Source organism: Prionailurus bengalensis, chromosome D4 (genome assembly GCF_016509475.1).
Source record: "Prionailurus bengalensis isolate Pbe53 chromosome D4, Fcat_Pben_1.1_paternal_pri, whole genome shotgun sequence".
Lineage (NCBI taxonomy): Eukaryota > Metazoa > Chordata > Mammalia > Carnivora > Felidae > Prionailurus > Prionailurus bengalensis.
This window is the reverse complement of record NC_057359.1, coordinates 68,273,411-68,287,340: the sequence shown is the minus strand read 5'-3', so window position 1 is coordinate 68,287,340 and position 13,930 is coordinate 68,273,411. Positions and strand designations below refer to the sequence as shown.

Here is a 13,930-nt window from a genome sequence, read left to right as displayed (position 1 = left end):
TGATTACTGACAGCAACCACGAGCACAACCCAGTTCCTTAGCAAGGGCTATTTAGGCTGGACCTACAGATGTCTCTAAGCAGGAAGAAGACAGATGGCCCCCGAGTACCTCTGTGCCGCCTCTGTGCACCTTCCAGGCAACTCTACTAGGCTGGAGTTACTCCTGTTTTTGCAAATTAGTAAAGCGAGGAACAGGGCTCTTGAGTAACTTTCCAGAGGTCGCAAATGTTGCCATTGGCCCAGCTGAGATCTGCATCCCTGCCTGTCCAACTGCAAATCCTTTATGTCCTACCATTTCCAAATTCCACTCCTGTTTCCCCTTCCAAGACGTTCTCAAGGAGACTGTTTTCCTTGTCCTGAAACCAAGGGGATCTCTAATCTAAAAACAAATCTAAAAACAAAGGACCTGTACATTTTCATTCACTAAAACTCCAGCTCTAACTACGGAAGAGCTCACAAATGAAATGGCTGCAGGCAACATGCAGGGGGAGGTGGGGGCGGCGTGGGAGATGGGGAGGATTTGTGCCTTTTCAGACAATCTGTAATCTGATTGTCACAAGGGAAAAAATAAAAGAGAGAGAGGATTTGGGTGCTTTTCCCATTAACATACCAAATGCTGTAGGGCTGGAAATGCGTGCGCTTGTTTATTTTGCACTCTCTCACCCTTGTGTTTAACTGCTCAAATTAAATTTCACACCAGTCTGCCCAGAGTATCGGTGCACGCGCCAGATATCCATAACTGGGATAAAATTAAAATCTGTGCTATTTATGCAGGGATCAAATATAGCGTGTGTTTTCATGCTGTGTCTGGATTTCAGAAGACTCTGAAAGTTTACAAATGGACGCACACAACATATATTATTTAGAAACAGCAATGTATTATTAAGTCAAGAAAGCGTGATTTCTTCTCAGCGTCACTGAGTAGCTGTGTGCTTCCAGAGCATCAGTGTTTTGTGCACTGATGCGATTCTCCCTGTGAGCCCTCCCTCCCTTTGTTGCTGGCCTGCATTGACCCCCGGGGAATTTTCCCCACCCAAGGCCATGCCTTAGTCTCCACCACCACATTCTCACTGCAGGGCGGTCATTGCCTTGGGAGTCCTTGAATACAGCGATTAATTGGGCAGCAAAAAGCTGGCCAAAGGAAGCGTGGAAGGTGATGTCTGCTGCTCACTCCCCAGAGCTCTAATGCATATGTTATTTTCCCTATACAAAGAGTCAGTCGCTTATTTAGAAATATAAATATTTTTAAACCAAACTAGAGCAGACAGCTAAGAAACACATGATTATAATGTAATCCACACATTTTCTTAGAATAGCAAATGTTGAACAGTCTTCTAACCATTCAGTTCCATGATTTGGTGTAATCGGGGGAAAAAAATGCTCGGGCATGAGCCAGCCAGAGCCTTAAGAAAGCCCATGCTATGATGTTCTAGTCCTTGAGTCCAGGGTTTCTCGGTAGTAGCGCTACTGACATTTTGAGGCCAAATAAGTCTTTACTGTGGGGGCTGGACTATGCATTGTAGAATAGTTATCAGCATCCCTGGCCTCTACCTACCATATGCCAGCACGCCCCCACTTCCCCGGAAGTGACGATCAAAAATGCCTCCAGACAAACGCACCCTGAGGAGGCAAGATGGACTCCGGTCGGTCGAGCACCGCTGCTCTTACACAAAGTGTTGAGCATCACCTCCAGCTGCTCTGGGTTAAGACACGCGTGGACAAAAACCATGAGGAAGCTGGTGCTCATGGCAAGAGATAGGGGTACAGGCTCAACCCCTGGGACCAGCTCCCACGCCTCAGGAGCTCATGGGAAGTGCGGATACAAACTTTTCTGGCACCTTCCTTGAGAATGCATCCCCCTGCTCTGCTCTTCCTGTATTTTGTCATTTCTACTACGTCCACCCTCCGCCTCTGGCTCTGGTTCCGTTGAGCTCAGTGGAGCTGGACAACGGCTGGTATAATGTTCAATGTAACGAAGCCTCAAACACCTTGGAGACAGCCACGCAGTCAGCCCCCAGGCTTCACCTCTGCCTGTACATAATCGCTTCTTTCAGACCTGTTTTTTAATGGGTCTCCCTTTCCATTCCTCTACCACCTTGGTCAGTTTTCTTGGCCATTTCCAATTTCACTATGTGTGTCTAAGTGAATTTTACACAAAGTCGTGAGCACCTAAAATACTCTGGAGTTTAAATAATAACTCAAGTAAATGACTGTGGCGATTTACCAAGAGCCCACTAGGTTTCAAGTACCGTCAGGCACTCTACCCTCACTGTTGCTTTTTCTCTTCGTAACACTCTGCCAAGACAGTTTTATTATCTTTAGTTTATTGATGTGGAAACTGAGGACTGGTCTGGTGAACTACTTCCTCAGAGTCACTCTTCTAGCTCAGAACCAAGTTGTGACCTGGAAACACAGGTCTCCTGCCTGACCTTGGCCAGTGCCCTCCTCCTGGAACATCCGATCTGCACGTGGTGTATTTATGAGGCTTTTCCCCCTAATCGTTTAAGAATACAAAAGCTACACGCATCTCTAAGGCAACCCTCTCTATCTGAATTTCTTTCGAATATCTACTGAATTAGATAATAGGAAACTTCCTGCTCACTTACCCTGAAACGTAAGACTTCCCAGTTCCAAACTAAGACATTCCCAACATCCCAAGTCTCTTATTTACATGGACTTTTACTAAGAAATTAATTTTTTTTTTCACTTTCTAAAAACATGGCTAACATGACCAAGATAAAACACAAGACAGACGGACTTTGAAAGGCGGGCAAATCACCGGCCTTTTTCTGAATGAGGTTATTCATTATTGAGGCAAGTCAAGGACATAAAGTTAGAGACTGGAATGTTTCCAGGTATGGATGGAGCCCTGTCTTGGCTACAGAAGCTGAGTGCTAAAGGCTTTTTTTTCCCCCCTATGGGGGCAGCGACAACTGTGGGCCTTTCTTGACTTTACACCTCTCAAAATTACCTTGAGTAAAAAAACCAAGGCTTGAATCACACTCATTGTGACTCAGCTTCCAGAGCTGGCTGCAAAAATATTATGACTTCACCAGTTTGACTACAAGATAGATTCTGTCTCTCATCTCTTCCTACTCAAAAGTCGCTTGGGGCTGCAGCTGGACATAAAACCCAAGAGGCTGGACCCCAGAGTATGCCACACGGAAGCCTGCGGGAACTAAGGTGCAAAAGAGCCTAGAAGTGTGTGCCATCAACTCCCGTGGTGCTCAGTGGAAAAATCGGCAGATTTGCAACTACAAGGAGGGCGGAGGGTCATTTCTGTTCAAAACAGAGAGAAACCACATCACTGTGGAGTCCAGAATCACCAAGTAAAAATTCTTCCTGAAAGGCAGACCACAACACACATGGGTTTCCTCCCCACAACCTGCCAAGTGTAAAGGAAGCATGGAGAGATTTGGAAGTCATTCACTCCAACAAACCCGTATGCAAATGATCGTGCTAAAGGGCGGAGACCCACTTTGGGCCAAAACCAAAGCCCCACCCATTACTCTCAGCCAAACAAGAGATAAAAGCCCAGTACTAGAAAGCCATTAAAAACATAACAAGAGGTTCTAAAAAAACAATCATTCCAAAACAGAACCGTAAACGGACACACATAAACATAAGGACAACGATTCCTGGTAAGTTATTAAATGTGACGTTAGCTGGGCTACCACTGTGAAGCTAGAGAAAGCTGGGAACTGCACCTCCAATTCCAACAGGCAAAGGTATTTGATGGGGATGGAACGTGTACTTTCACAAATAAAATGAAAGATTGGCAAACTCACTGTATTCTGTTTTTCAAGAAAAACGACAGACATCAGATAAATTAGGGGAGATTAGTTCTGTTCCAAAAAGACACCCACCTGTAGGATTCAGTGTTAAATTCAGTGTTTGCCTCAGTACTGGGGTTACAGGCTGGGACACAGAAGCCCTAAGCTAATACGCCAACTGGAGACCAGCCCCGGTGATTACACAGTTCCATAATTATAAATAAACTTCTCGGGGAAAACTGTGTTTCATCCCTATAATTCAGTCTGTACCCAATTTTCCGGGTGCACTTAGGTATGCAAGGTGCAGGCAGGCAAAGCTATGCATAAAGGGTCGTGCTTCCCGTGGTGGGAAACTGAGAAACTCTGTGGAAATGTACCCATGAAACTATCTCTTCCCTTGTTCATTGTCTCTCTTCCCATTAAAGTTCAAGTTCCTTCGGTGCACAGACCTTGACTGACTCTTCATGGCAGTATCCCTAGAGCATAAAAGAATGCTAGCAAATAGTCAATGTTCAATAGATATTTGTTGCCTTGAATGAAGACCCACCGAAAAGTCCTACCACCAACATTTTCCTTCAAACAAAAATCTCAGGGCTTACTTTTTCCCTTTCTAAACTGGTCCAATCATGGCCAATCTCACCAAATTAACCTCACCCAAGTTCCCCAAAGAAATGGGTCTACCAATGCTTTGTTTTAATCTTTGCTAAATTGGTACTCCCATCTGTCTACTGAGTGAAGTTTAAACTCCTACACTGGCATCCGAGCCCTACCTAATTTGGCCAGAACACACGTCAGCTTTGCCCCCTGTTCCCTTCAGCCCCTCTCAGAACACTCTTAATGCCACTCTGTCAACACATCTTGTTTCCACCTACCTGAGCAGTTGAAATTTTTCCTCCTCCTCCCCCATGTAGTAGGTCAAAGAGTGCCCCTCAGAAATGTGTGTGCACCTAGAACCTCAGAAAGTGACCTTAGCGGGATAGGTCTCTGCAGATGTAACTAGTCAGGAGGAGGTCATAGTGGATTGGGGTGGGCCCTGAGCTCAAGGAGTAGTGTTCTTGTAAGAAGAGGAAACACACTCAGGGAAGGTCAGGGGCAGACAGATGCAGAGAAAGGAATGATGCAGCTACAAGACAAGGATGTTGGGAGCCACTGGAAGCCAGGCAGAGCCAAGGAAGGATTCTTGTTTAGAGCCTTCACAGGGAGCACAGCCCTGCTGTCTGTCAACTTGAGATCAGACTTCTGGGCCCCAGAGCAGCAAGAGAGTACACTGGTGTTTTAAGCCACCCAGGAAACCAACATACCCCACCTTCAGTCTTCTCTGCCTGCTGAAATGTCATCAGGGCTCAGTTTGAAAACCACCCTCCACCACGTTTCACTGCCCCGAACACAAATACGCCTGCCGCAGTGAATCTCCTAGATACCCATCCCTCGCTAGCACATGCTTCATTTCCTTGAGGAGGGCGGGTACCCGCCCTCCTACACCTCATCTTGCCCACAAACCCAGCACAGTGTGGCACGTAATGAATGCTTGCTGAATGCATGGATAAACAGTACGCTCTTTTTGGCCACAGCCAACATAAACCCATGATCGCTGCCCATTCAGATTTCCCATGAGTGAAATGGATTCTCCTCCCTTTCCTCCCTATTTAAATATATCATTATGTCCAGGCATAAAAAGCTAAGGAAACTCTATTCTTGCAAGCAGGATCTCAGTCCAGGGCCAGTTCAGAAGCTGTTTTTCTTGCCTTTCATCCCAAGTATTTTAATTAACCAAGGCCTCAGAAAGCTCTCTTACTGCAGGCCCTAGAGGCCAAAGATGTTTACTCCTCTGCAGAGCCAGGAGGGCACAGGTGCAAAAGGAACCACATCTTGTTACTTTGAGATCGGCCGCACCCTGAAGTTGCAAGGCAGACGCCCAGCCCCGTCTCTTGACTTGTCAAGACCAGCGTCCCACTGAGATGCCACTCTGAGTTGAGACAGGACCCTGAAGTCAGGCCAGGACACAGATGGCAGCCATGGCTGTCCTGAGGCACCTGCCGCCTGTGGTTCAGTGGTCCTCATCTCCGACCTCCAGCCCCACAGGGAACTCCATCCTCAGACCCGGCTGCCACCGCCACTAGAATGCTCAACGGGTGACACCGACCAACCTCCCAAGGATGAGACAGTGACCTGCTGGTTACAGGCATGGGCTGTGGGGCAGACAAGCCTGGGTTCAGAACCCAGGTGGGTCACTTATTAGTCATTTGGATCTTGAGTCGCTCTCCGCCTCTCTGAACCTTTTCCCCTTGTTATCAGGGATAGCAGTAATGCCCGCCACAGAGGGTTTTGTAAGAATTCCATCAAATAACATACTGAAATCACTCGGCGCGGCACTAGGTACTAGTGAGCACTCAGTAATAGTGACTGTTGTGGTTATTGATGTTGTCATTATCACTACCAATCCCCAGATACTCCTTTATTCCAGACTGGGCGCTTTCTGATCCTGAGAAGAACGGTATTTATATATGTAGATGGCTCTTTTGTTGTAAGTCACCTCTACAAATAAACAGAAGAGACTGTATGTAACCAGTGACGGGCAGTATGATGGATGGGTCACAGGATCGGAGGATGGAGCTGACTCACAGCTGCACGGTTACCACTTGAGTGACTCCAGCTCAACTGCCTGGCCCTCATGGTCCCTGAGGGACTTACCACTGTATTTGTGGTGGGGATGATACACCCTAGATCGTACGTGGTCCCCTTCAGGGGACCCCACTGGAGAAATTCCTTCCGGATTCAGTGTCGAGGATTCCTGGAAATCTCCCGAACCAAATTTCAAAGGTCTAACAGGCACTCTAAGTCCATTTGCTTCTCTGCCGCGGGAGGCTGGAACCTCAGAGCCAAGTAAATCCACAGCCCACCGTTGACAGGCGCACAGCACCTCAGGGCATATGCTGGACACCAAGCTCTTGGGGAACCTCTTCCTACTTCCGGGGGACTTTCCAGTTGCTTCTTATTTTGCACTTCTGTCCCGATCTCCCCATTTGTTTTAATCCTACAGTGCTGCACAAACACCTTTAAGATACCTTAAACTCTTTGTGAGGTGACCGCAAATAACTAGAGCAAATCAAAGAAAAAGCGGTTTGTGTCAGTTTCCTGTTTCACACATGTGGAGCGGGAACACAAGTGATAGCACTAGCCCTCACGATGCCATTGGATAGGAGTGACTTAGCGTCAAGTGGAGCGTTCCCAGCGTTAGCATTTACGCCCTCTGCCCCCTACCCGCTTTCTAGAATTCTTGGCTCAGGGAAGGAAAACCCTTGAGCTCGCTAGACAGTGAAGCTCTGACTCCGCCAGGCAGCAAGATGGGAACCCAGAGGGAATCAGCCACAGAAGTGAGGCCTCCCCATTTCTGTTTGCTCAGCATCAACACTACTCACGGCCTCTCCCCGCACTGGGAGGGGGCACAGAGCCACCACGACACATGGGCCGGGGGACCAGAAGTCAGGTGACCCAGGTGCAACACCGGGTGGGACCACTCTGGCCAAGAATTCCCGCCTAATGTTCCTATGCTGTTTCTCCCCGCTTGCAGGCGGATGTCCCGGCCGGCAGCGACCTCACATCTCGTTAGGGTGGCTTTCCGCAGGGCGCGCAGCAGAGATGGGCGAAGTGTCACAAAATGCAGTGGCCCAAGCCCGCGGCTCTGGGGAAATGTGGGCAACTTTGAAAATGCTCAGAAAACATGCAGCATTTCAGGGTGAGTGACATCTCAGCAGGATGGCAGAAGACACTCACTGCTTTTGAGGCACCTGTGGCAAAGAGTAAAAAGCTTCTTGAAAGGTTAAAGGCGAAGGAAGGCAGACAAGAAAGAAGAGGAAGACGAGGAGGGAGGGAAGGAACGAAGGACAGATGGAAAGATCAGTGGATGATGGAAACAGCAAGAGATCAGCGGTATTCCGGTAATCTTTCTCCATCCACCTCTGGCTTGAATCTTTTTAGGAAAAAGTAGTTTTTACATAAACATATTTTTCCTTCCAATGCGGAGGAAGCCTGTTGTTTAACAGTGTTTTAATTGGCCAAGAGTAAACTCAACTGCAAGAAAAACCAAAGAGGACTTGAAAGAAATATCCCTGTTTATCAACAGGAACCAACATTTACGGAACACCCGGTATGCCTCCGCTAGGGAACACACTAGACCTTTTGCACGTTATTTCGTAGGCTTGACTGTCCTCTCTTTTTATAGACGAGACAGCGGGTGAATACAAGAGGCTTTAAAACCAGAATTTAAATCTGAAGCCTATGGTATTTCTAAGACATATCAGGCCACTTTTATTTTTAAGAGTTTTCTCTCTCCATCCATTTCAAGGGAAACTCTGCATTCTGCTTTTCAGAAATCATCATTTTGGTCTCCCTCCAGGGAATTGCTTACAACCATATAGCAGCTCTTCACATTTTATAAATGAGTCCTCACCCGCCCATTCTGTTTCTCATTCACTCCTTCCTCAGCAAGGTTGTGAGGGCAGAGGAATGACAAGGTGAAAATCCCTGACGCTGAGAAGCCCCAGAGAAGCATGCATGGTAGAGCCCTGCACCTTTGCCTCCCTCCACGGGGAGGAAATCCTCACAGCAGGAAGGAGTTTTTACCGTTGCCGTCACTGTGGCGGTCCCCGTGATTTCCTGCCTGGAGAGAAGGTGAGGAACAGGGGACCAAGGAAAAGGTGCCAAGGCCACCCTGAGAGGGCGTCCCTGTAATCCACCCTCACCCCTGTACCCCAAGAAAACCGCCATTTAGGAAGGTTACCTCGGTGCAGCACGATGTGGTCGATCATGTTGCGTTTGTATTTGGTGTGATAGAGGCAGAGAGGACAGCGGAGATCTTTGGGGCCCTCCTCAGGAACCGCCGAATGCCCGGCTTCCACGTGCATAGTAAAAGCAGATCTGGGAGAGAGGTGTGGGGGACAGGCAATGAGTGTGATAGGGGATCATGTCACCCACACATCCCCTGCTGGCTATCTTCCTACGGGGCCTCTGGGTGTGACACCCCAGCTTGAGGGGCCAAAGTCGTAGTCGTTAATCATGTTGCTGACCACAGGCTCCTTGGTCACTCCTCAGACAACTGAACATTGTCGTGCAGCGGTAACTTCTTTTTGAAAGTTTTGCCACTTGGCTGGGTTCACAGCTTAGTTTGAAAAGCAATGGATTTCCCCACACACTTTAGTCTTCAAGATTAAAAGTTGCCTATTAAAAATATAAAACCAAAATCCCTATGAGAACATATTTCTCATCACACTCGGAAGGAGAGGGACTAGAATCAGGCTAATTGACTGGCTGCCCATGTGACTCTTCACAGGTAAGGGTGGGGAGGGCGAGTTGGCTGGGACATCATGACGGCAGACGATCAGGTAAACCAAATACGGCTGTTGTAACAGCCTGAAGGGGGAAGGAAGAATTATCGTTGCCTTCCCCTCCATCCTCTTAAAAACTGCCGCATTTACAAAGCCTTAAATGTCTCGTAAAAATGGACGAAACCAAGAGTTTAATGGGCAAGGTCCCCTTCTTATTAATGCAAGTACTTCTCTCCAGGGAGACACGTACACCTGTCAGGGGGCCCTTGTCATCTGGGTCTTTAGCCTTTTCCCATTTCTAAGGTCACATGCATATTTATCTGAAAAACAACTGAACCAAATTAATAGCCAGAGATAGAACACATTTTCCAAAAAATCCCCCAACTAAGATGTTGGTGGAAAAGAGACTTGTTCTTCCAATTCATGTTTTTCTTTGGCCACGAAGCCCACTTTCGCCCGCCTTGTTGTCTGGGGTCTATATTGAGTACTAGAGTGGCCGAAGGCTCTGGTCTTAATTGCAACAGGAAGAGACAGTAACAGCCTCTATCTGTAACATAGCACCTACTATTACATTATTAGAATAGCTCTCCATGATACTGTAACACTTATTAGTGTTTCCTTTGTGCCAGCACTATTCTGAGCGCTTTGGATAGAATGGTCATTTATTCCTCACATGAGTCTTATAAGTTAGGTAGTATTATTATCTTTTTTTCACAGGTAAGGAACGGGAGGAACAGAGAAGCTTAGGCACTCGTCCGAAGTCACACAGCCAGTCGGTGGCAAAGCTGGGATTCAAACCCAGGCAGTCAGGCTCCAAGGTAACCACTTGTAACCACTAACCTCAACAGTGTTGCACAGGATGAGATTAAATCACAAGAGTCTAGATTACACCCTTGGACACACTCCATTCTTTGAGTTCGCCAATTCTGTTCTACACAGGAGCAAAGGGGACTTTGGATTATCTTTTTCCAGATTGGAACCATCTCCCTAAAATTGGCTCAGTTCTAGTCTTCACAGTGCTGGAGTCTTGATTCTCTGGCTGTCTTTCAACAATATGATCTTAAGAAATACGAATCTTCTATAAGGGGAGCAGGGAAATCACAATTGCTGGGTTCTCTTGACTTTCACTTTGCTTTCAAAAACATATACATATTTTTTTCAAAGACAAATTTAAAAAAGGGAGGATAGTCCTCCGAGGGAAAAACACTCATTGCTTCATGCACTGGGCCAGAGAAATCCCTTACCGCAAACTCACACTTCCTGGGTGACCACTGGCTCTAATTTTTAAATCTGTCTGTTCTGATAGAGCTCTTCATCCCAAACCCCTTTCACAAACCCCAAAGCAGTCCTCTGGAAGTAGCCTCCTTTTGTGAAGATTGGACCTAATGCCTGTATCATCCCACGGGCAGGGCCTCCCCTGAGCTCCAAGTAGGAGAGTGTAGGGAAGAGTGTGGTGAGGGGCGGAACAGGCGCAGCCACCTTGTGTTTCGGGGCTGTTCTTCATGTCACTTACTTAAAGCCTGTGTAAAAGGAGCAGTCTTTGCACTTGAAGAGCTTCTTCCCGCCATGCTTGTCCCTGTAATGGCGTCTGATGCTCTGGATGTAGCCAGAGGAGAATTCACAGAATTCGCAGTGAAGAACAGCTTCGGTTTTCTGCTCAGCACCCCCGGCGGCCCCAGAAAGAGGCACGGGGCTAACACGGCTGTTGTTCCTTGCCAGGGCAGCGGACTGGTAGTGGTTCAACTGCTGCTGAACGTCTGGAGGTTCTGAGTAGGAGGAGTCTGTGGACAGACGGGGAAAACGAGACCGGACACAGAGAACACAGTAGAGGTTTGACACTTGAAAGCCCCGACATTAGTCTGGAGTATTTTTTTTTTTTTTTTTAAAGATGAGGACTATGATCCGTCTTTCATCTTCATTTACATCCTACAACACAGATCTGGGGAAAGGCAGGTAGGAAGAAAGCATCACTTCTTTTAATTGCACTTTGAGGGCTCACAGCATTTAAAAATAAAACTCTGAGGTTAAAGGTTTCAAAGTGAAGGAAGAAAATAAACTGCTTTTAAAAAGGAAATCGCAGCATGGCAACAGGCTGCCAAAGTATACCTGTCCTTGCAGGGGAGAGGAATAAATGCAAGAAGGTACACAGGCATCCACACGAGAAAGGAAAGTAGTTGATGCAATATCTCCTCCTCTGGAGCCCAGAGTTATTCAAGGGGGGGGGGGGGGGGGCGGGGAAAGGTCTTTAACAGAAATGCTCGAGCACATGGTGCTCACAAATATAAAAATGTTTTATGCCTTCACAGTCAAATGATTTAAAATTTAAAATATAAAGATCTAATAGTGTTCTCCTGGAATGGATGTTTAAAGCTTAGTCAGCATTAAGATGGAGATTTATTCATAAATCCCATTAAAATGAAACTCCAAATAAGTTTCCCTAAAAGGTATTTTAAAGTTTGCAATTCGGAGGAAAATGTCGGGAAATGACAGGCATAAATCTTAGCCCTGAGAAGCTTCAATGGCATGTGGTGGAGAAATCTGATCTAGATGGGAGGTGGGAAAATCTCCGTTTCTTAAAAAAGATAGAGAGAGAGAGAGAGAGAGTAAAAGAAAGGTCTTGAACCTTTTCCCAACACGCTGCTTTGAGTGTTGGGGCTACGCATTCAACACCATTGTCCTGCAGAACCTACGGCTGCCTATGACTGGCACAAATGAAGTCCATGAATACCGCACAGATGAATTTCAGTGTAACTTTCCTTGAAAAGACAACAAAGGGCTCTTTTTTTTAAGGCTTTCAAAAAGCGGGGGGCGGGGGGGGGGAAGGGGATAGAAACTGTACCAGCCTCCTCCTGATTTGATGGACACTTAATTTTCCAAAGCCCGATTCCCCGAGGCAGGACGTGGAGGAATTCTGTAAAACCCGTATTGGATGAAACCAGAGTCCATCCATCCCGTCGGCCTCTTGGAGAAGAAAAACAAAAACAGAGCAGCCTCCCTTATTGTGAGGCCACCTCCTGTCTTCAAAATCCTCAAATACCTTCCCTTCTTGCTCTCCTCTCCCCCCCCTCCTCAATTTGTATTCCTCAAGATTGAGAAAAACCCCTTTGGAAATTGTAAACAAACCTGCCACACACACAAAAATAAAACAAAAGGAAACTTGAACAATACCTCCGAGCCTCCTTGGGTTCATTACCAGGTGTAAAGTGAAGACAAAGGAAGAAAGGAATGACACAAGTGAATTCATTTTACCCAAGTCTTTTATCTCTGGTTTCTTTATTCCTCAGCCCTAGCTGATGAACCCACTCAGGATCACAATACCGCAATTGTCAACTTCTCATTCTTTCTTTCAATAGCAGGTTTGTTTACCATTTCATGGATTGTTCGAGATGTTTTCTATTTAAGCTCTCAAGACTAGTTTCTGCTTAAAATACACGCACAGTGAAGCACGAGGCACATTCCGCCTCTCCTGTGAACACAGGCTTGAGCTTCAGGTTGGGCATTGCCCAGCCACCATCCCGACAAGCCCATCCTTCCTCTTGTTTGCTCTTTGCTCTGCGGGATTGGAATTCCGCGCCCAGCAAGGCCAAAGCCAGGTCCACGGCCCGTGAGCCGTCTGCCACCCGCAAATCTACCCAGAGACCAGAAACAAACACCCCAAGGAACAGTCCGTTTCTCAAAAAGCGGCCACCAGCAACAAGACACAGCACCCAGCTCAGCAAGTCCTGCCGGTCAGCTGCTAGTCACATCAGACAGACAGACAGACCCCTGACAACGTCAATCCCTTTACAGCAGAAGTCGTAAAGAAGTAAGTTTTTCCCAAGCAGATAACAGGCCACGTAAATTCATCTCCCCCTGCTTTCCATCCAGCCCAACTTAACACCTACGCTAATCTCTTAGGGAGACTCCGTCCAACGGAAGGGAGTTTCCTTTGATTTAACACATTTTTCTTGTCTCTAGGGTCTACTGCATTTTATTCCATCCATCCCAAAAAGCGAATTCTAAATTTTGACTTCAGCATATATATGTTATATGAAACTTGAAGAAATAGAAATGCAAGAAGTCGTAGGAAAAGCATTCCAAGAAAGGGAGGCTCATCGCCCTTCCGTCTTAAATGGCAAAAGGAACAGCCTCACGTATCATGCTATGAATTCCTTTTTGCCTGGCTAAAATCAGATGGACAGGTGGTTCATTTACAAAGACAGGCAAACCCTCACCGCCTATGGTGCATCTGTAGTAAAGCCTAGGTTACAACGTTTTGGGTCTCCTTAGAGCTTTACTTTCCTCTCTGGTGCCAAGATATACTATGTCTCTCATTCTCTCTCACTTGGGAGTTTGTGAATAATGTACAATTTTAGCACTTTGGGCACTAAAGTGACAAAGACGCGAGCGTGTATGATTTCACCCATCTTAAAAAAGCCCACTTGCTAACTACCTAAAATTCCAGCTTGTTCACAAGACACAGCCTGAAGAGCAGGAACAGGGTCGTTTTGTGCCCAGGTTAGAAAGGCAAACAGATTGCTAGTACTGAAGGGCACATCACCAAGGTTAAAAATCATCATTAAGACCGTTTTCTTCATTCCAAGCTTATGGAAAGTGAAACCACTCTGTGCTTCAGACAGCCGGGCTTGCGGTCACTGGGAAATACGGCAGCAGAACCACAGGAGTGTAAATCCAGTGGGAAACTAAACCAGGCTACGTCTTTGTCACCTGGATGGCCAGGAATACTTATGATGGAACCAACGGCAGAGATGATGCTGGTCCCTATGTTCCTGACCCAACCCGGAGATATGCAGTCTATCAATTTAATTCTCTGACCTGTGACTCTATTTATGTG

At 46.7% G+C, this 13,930-nt stretch overlaps 1 protein-coding gene across 6 annotated transcripts in view; it reads right to left on the bottom strand.

The window, feature by feature from the left end:
- ZNF462 (zinc finger protein 462) overlaps positions 1-13,930 on the bottom strand; it is a 138,487-nt gene that overhangs the window by 23,535 nt on the left and 101,022 nt on the right. For all 6 annotated transcript variants that reach the window (XR_006295140.1, XM_043567150.1, XM_043567153.1 and 3 more), the window contains exons 8-9: positions 10,610-10,877; positions 8,553-8,689 (exon numbers count right to left, since the gene is read on the bottom strand). Coding sequence is in view for 5 of the 6 variants with exons in the window: in XM_043567150.1 (XP_043423085.1) it covers positions 8,553-8,689; positions 10,610-10,877 (405 nt within the window). In the remaining variant the exon portion in view is untranslated. The remainder of the gene's footprint in view (positions 1-8,552; positions 8,690-10,609; positions 10,878-13,930) is intronic.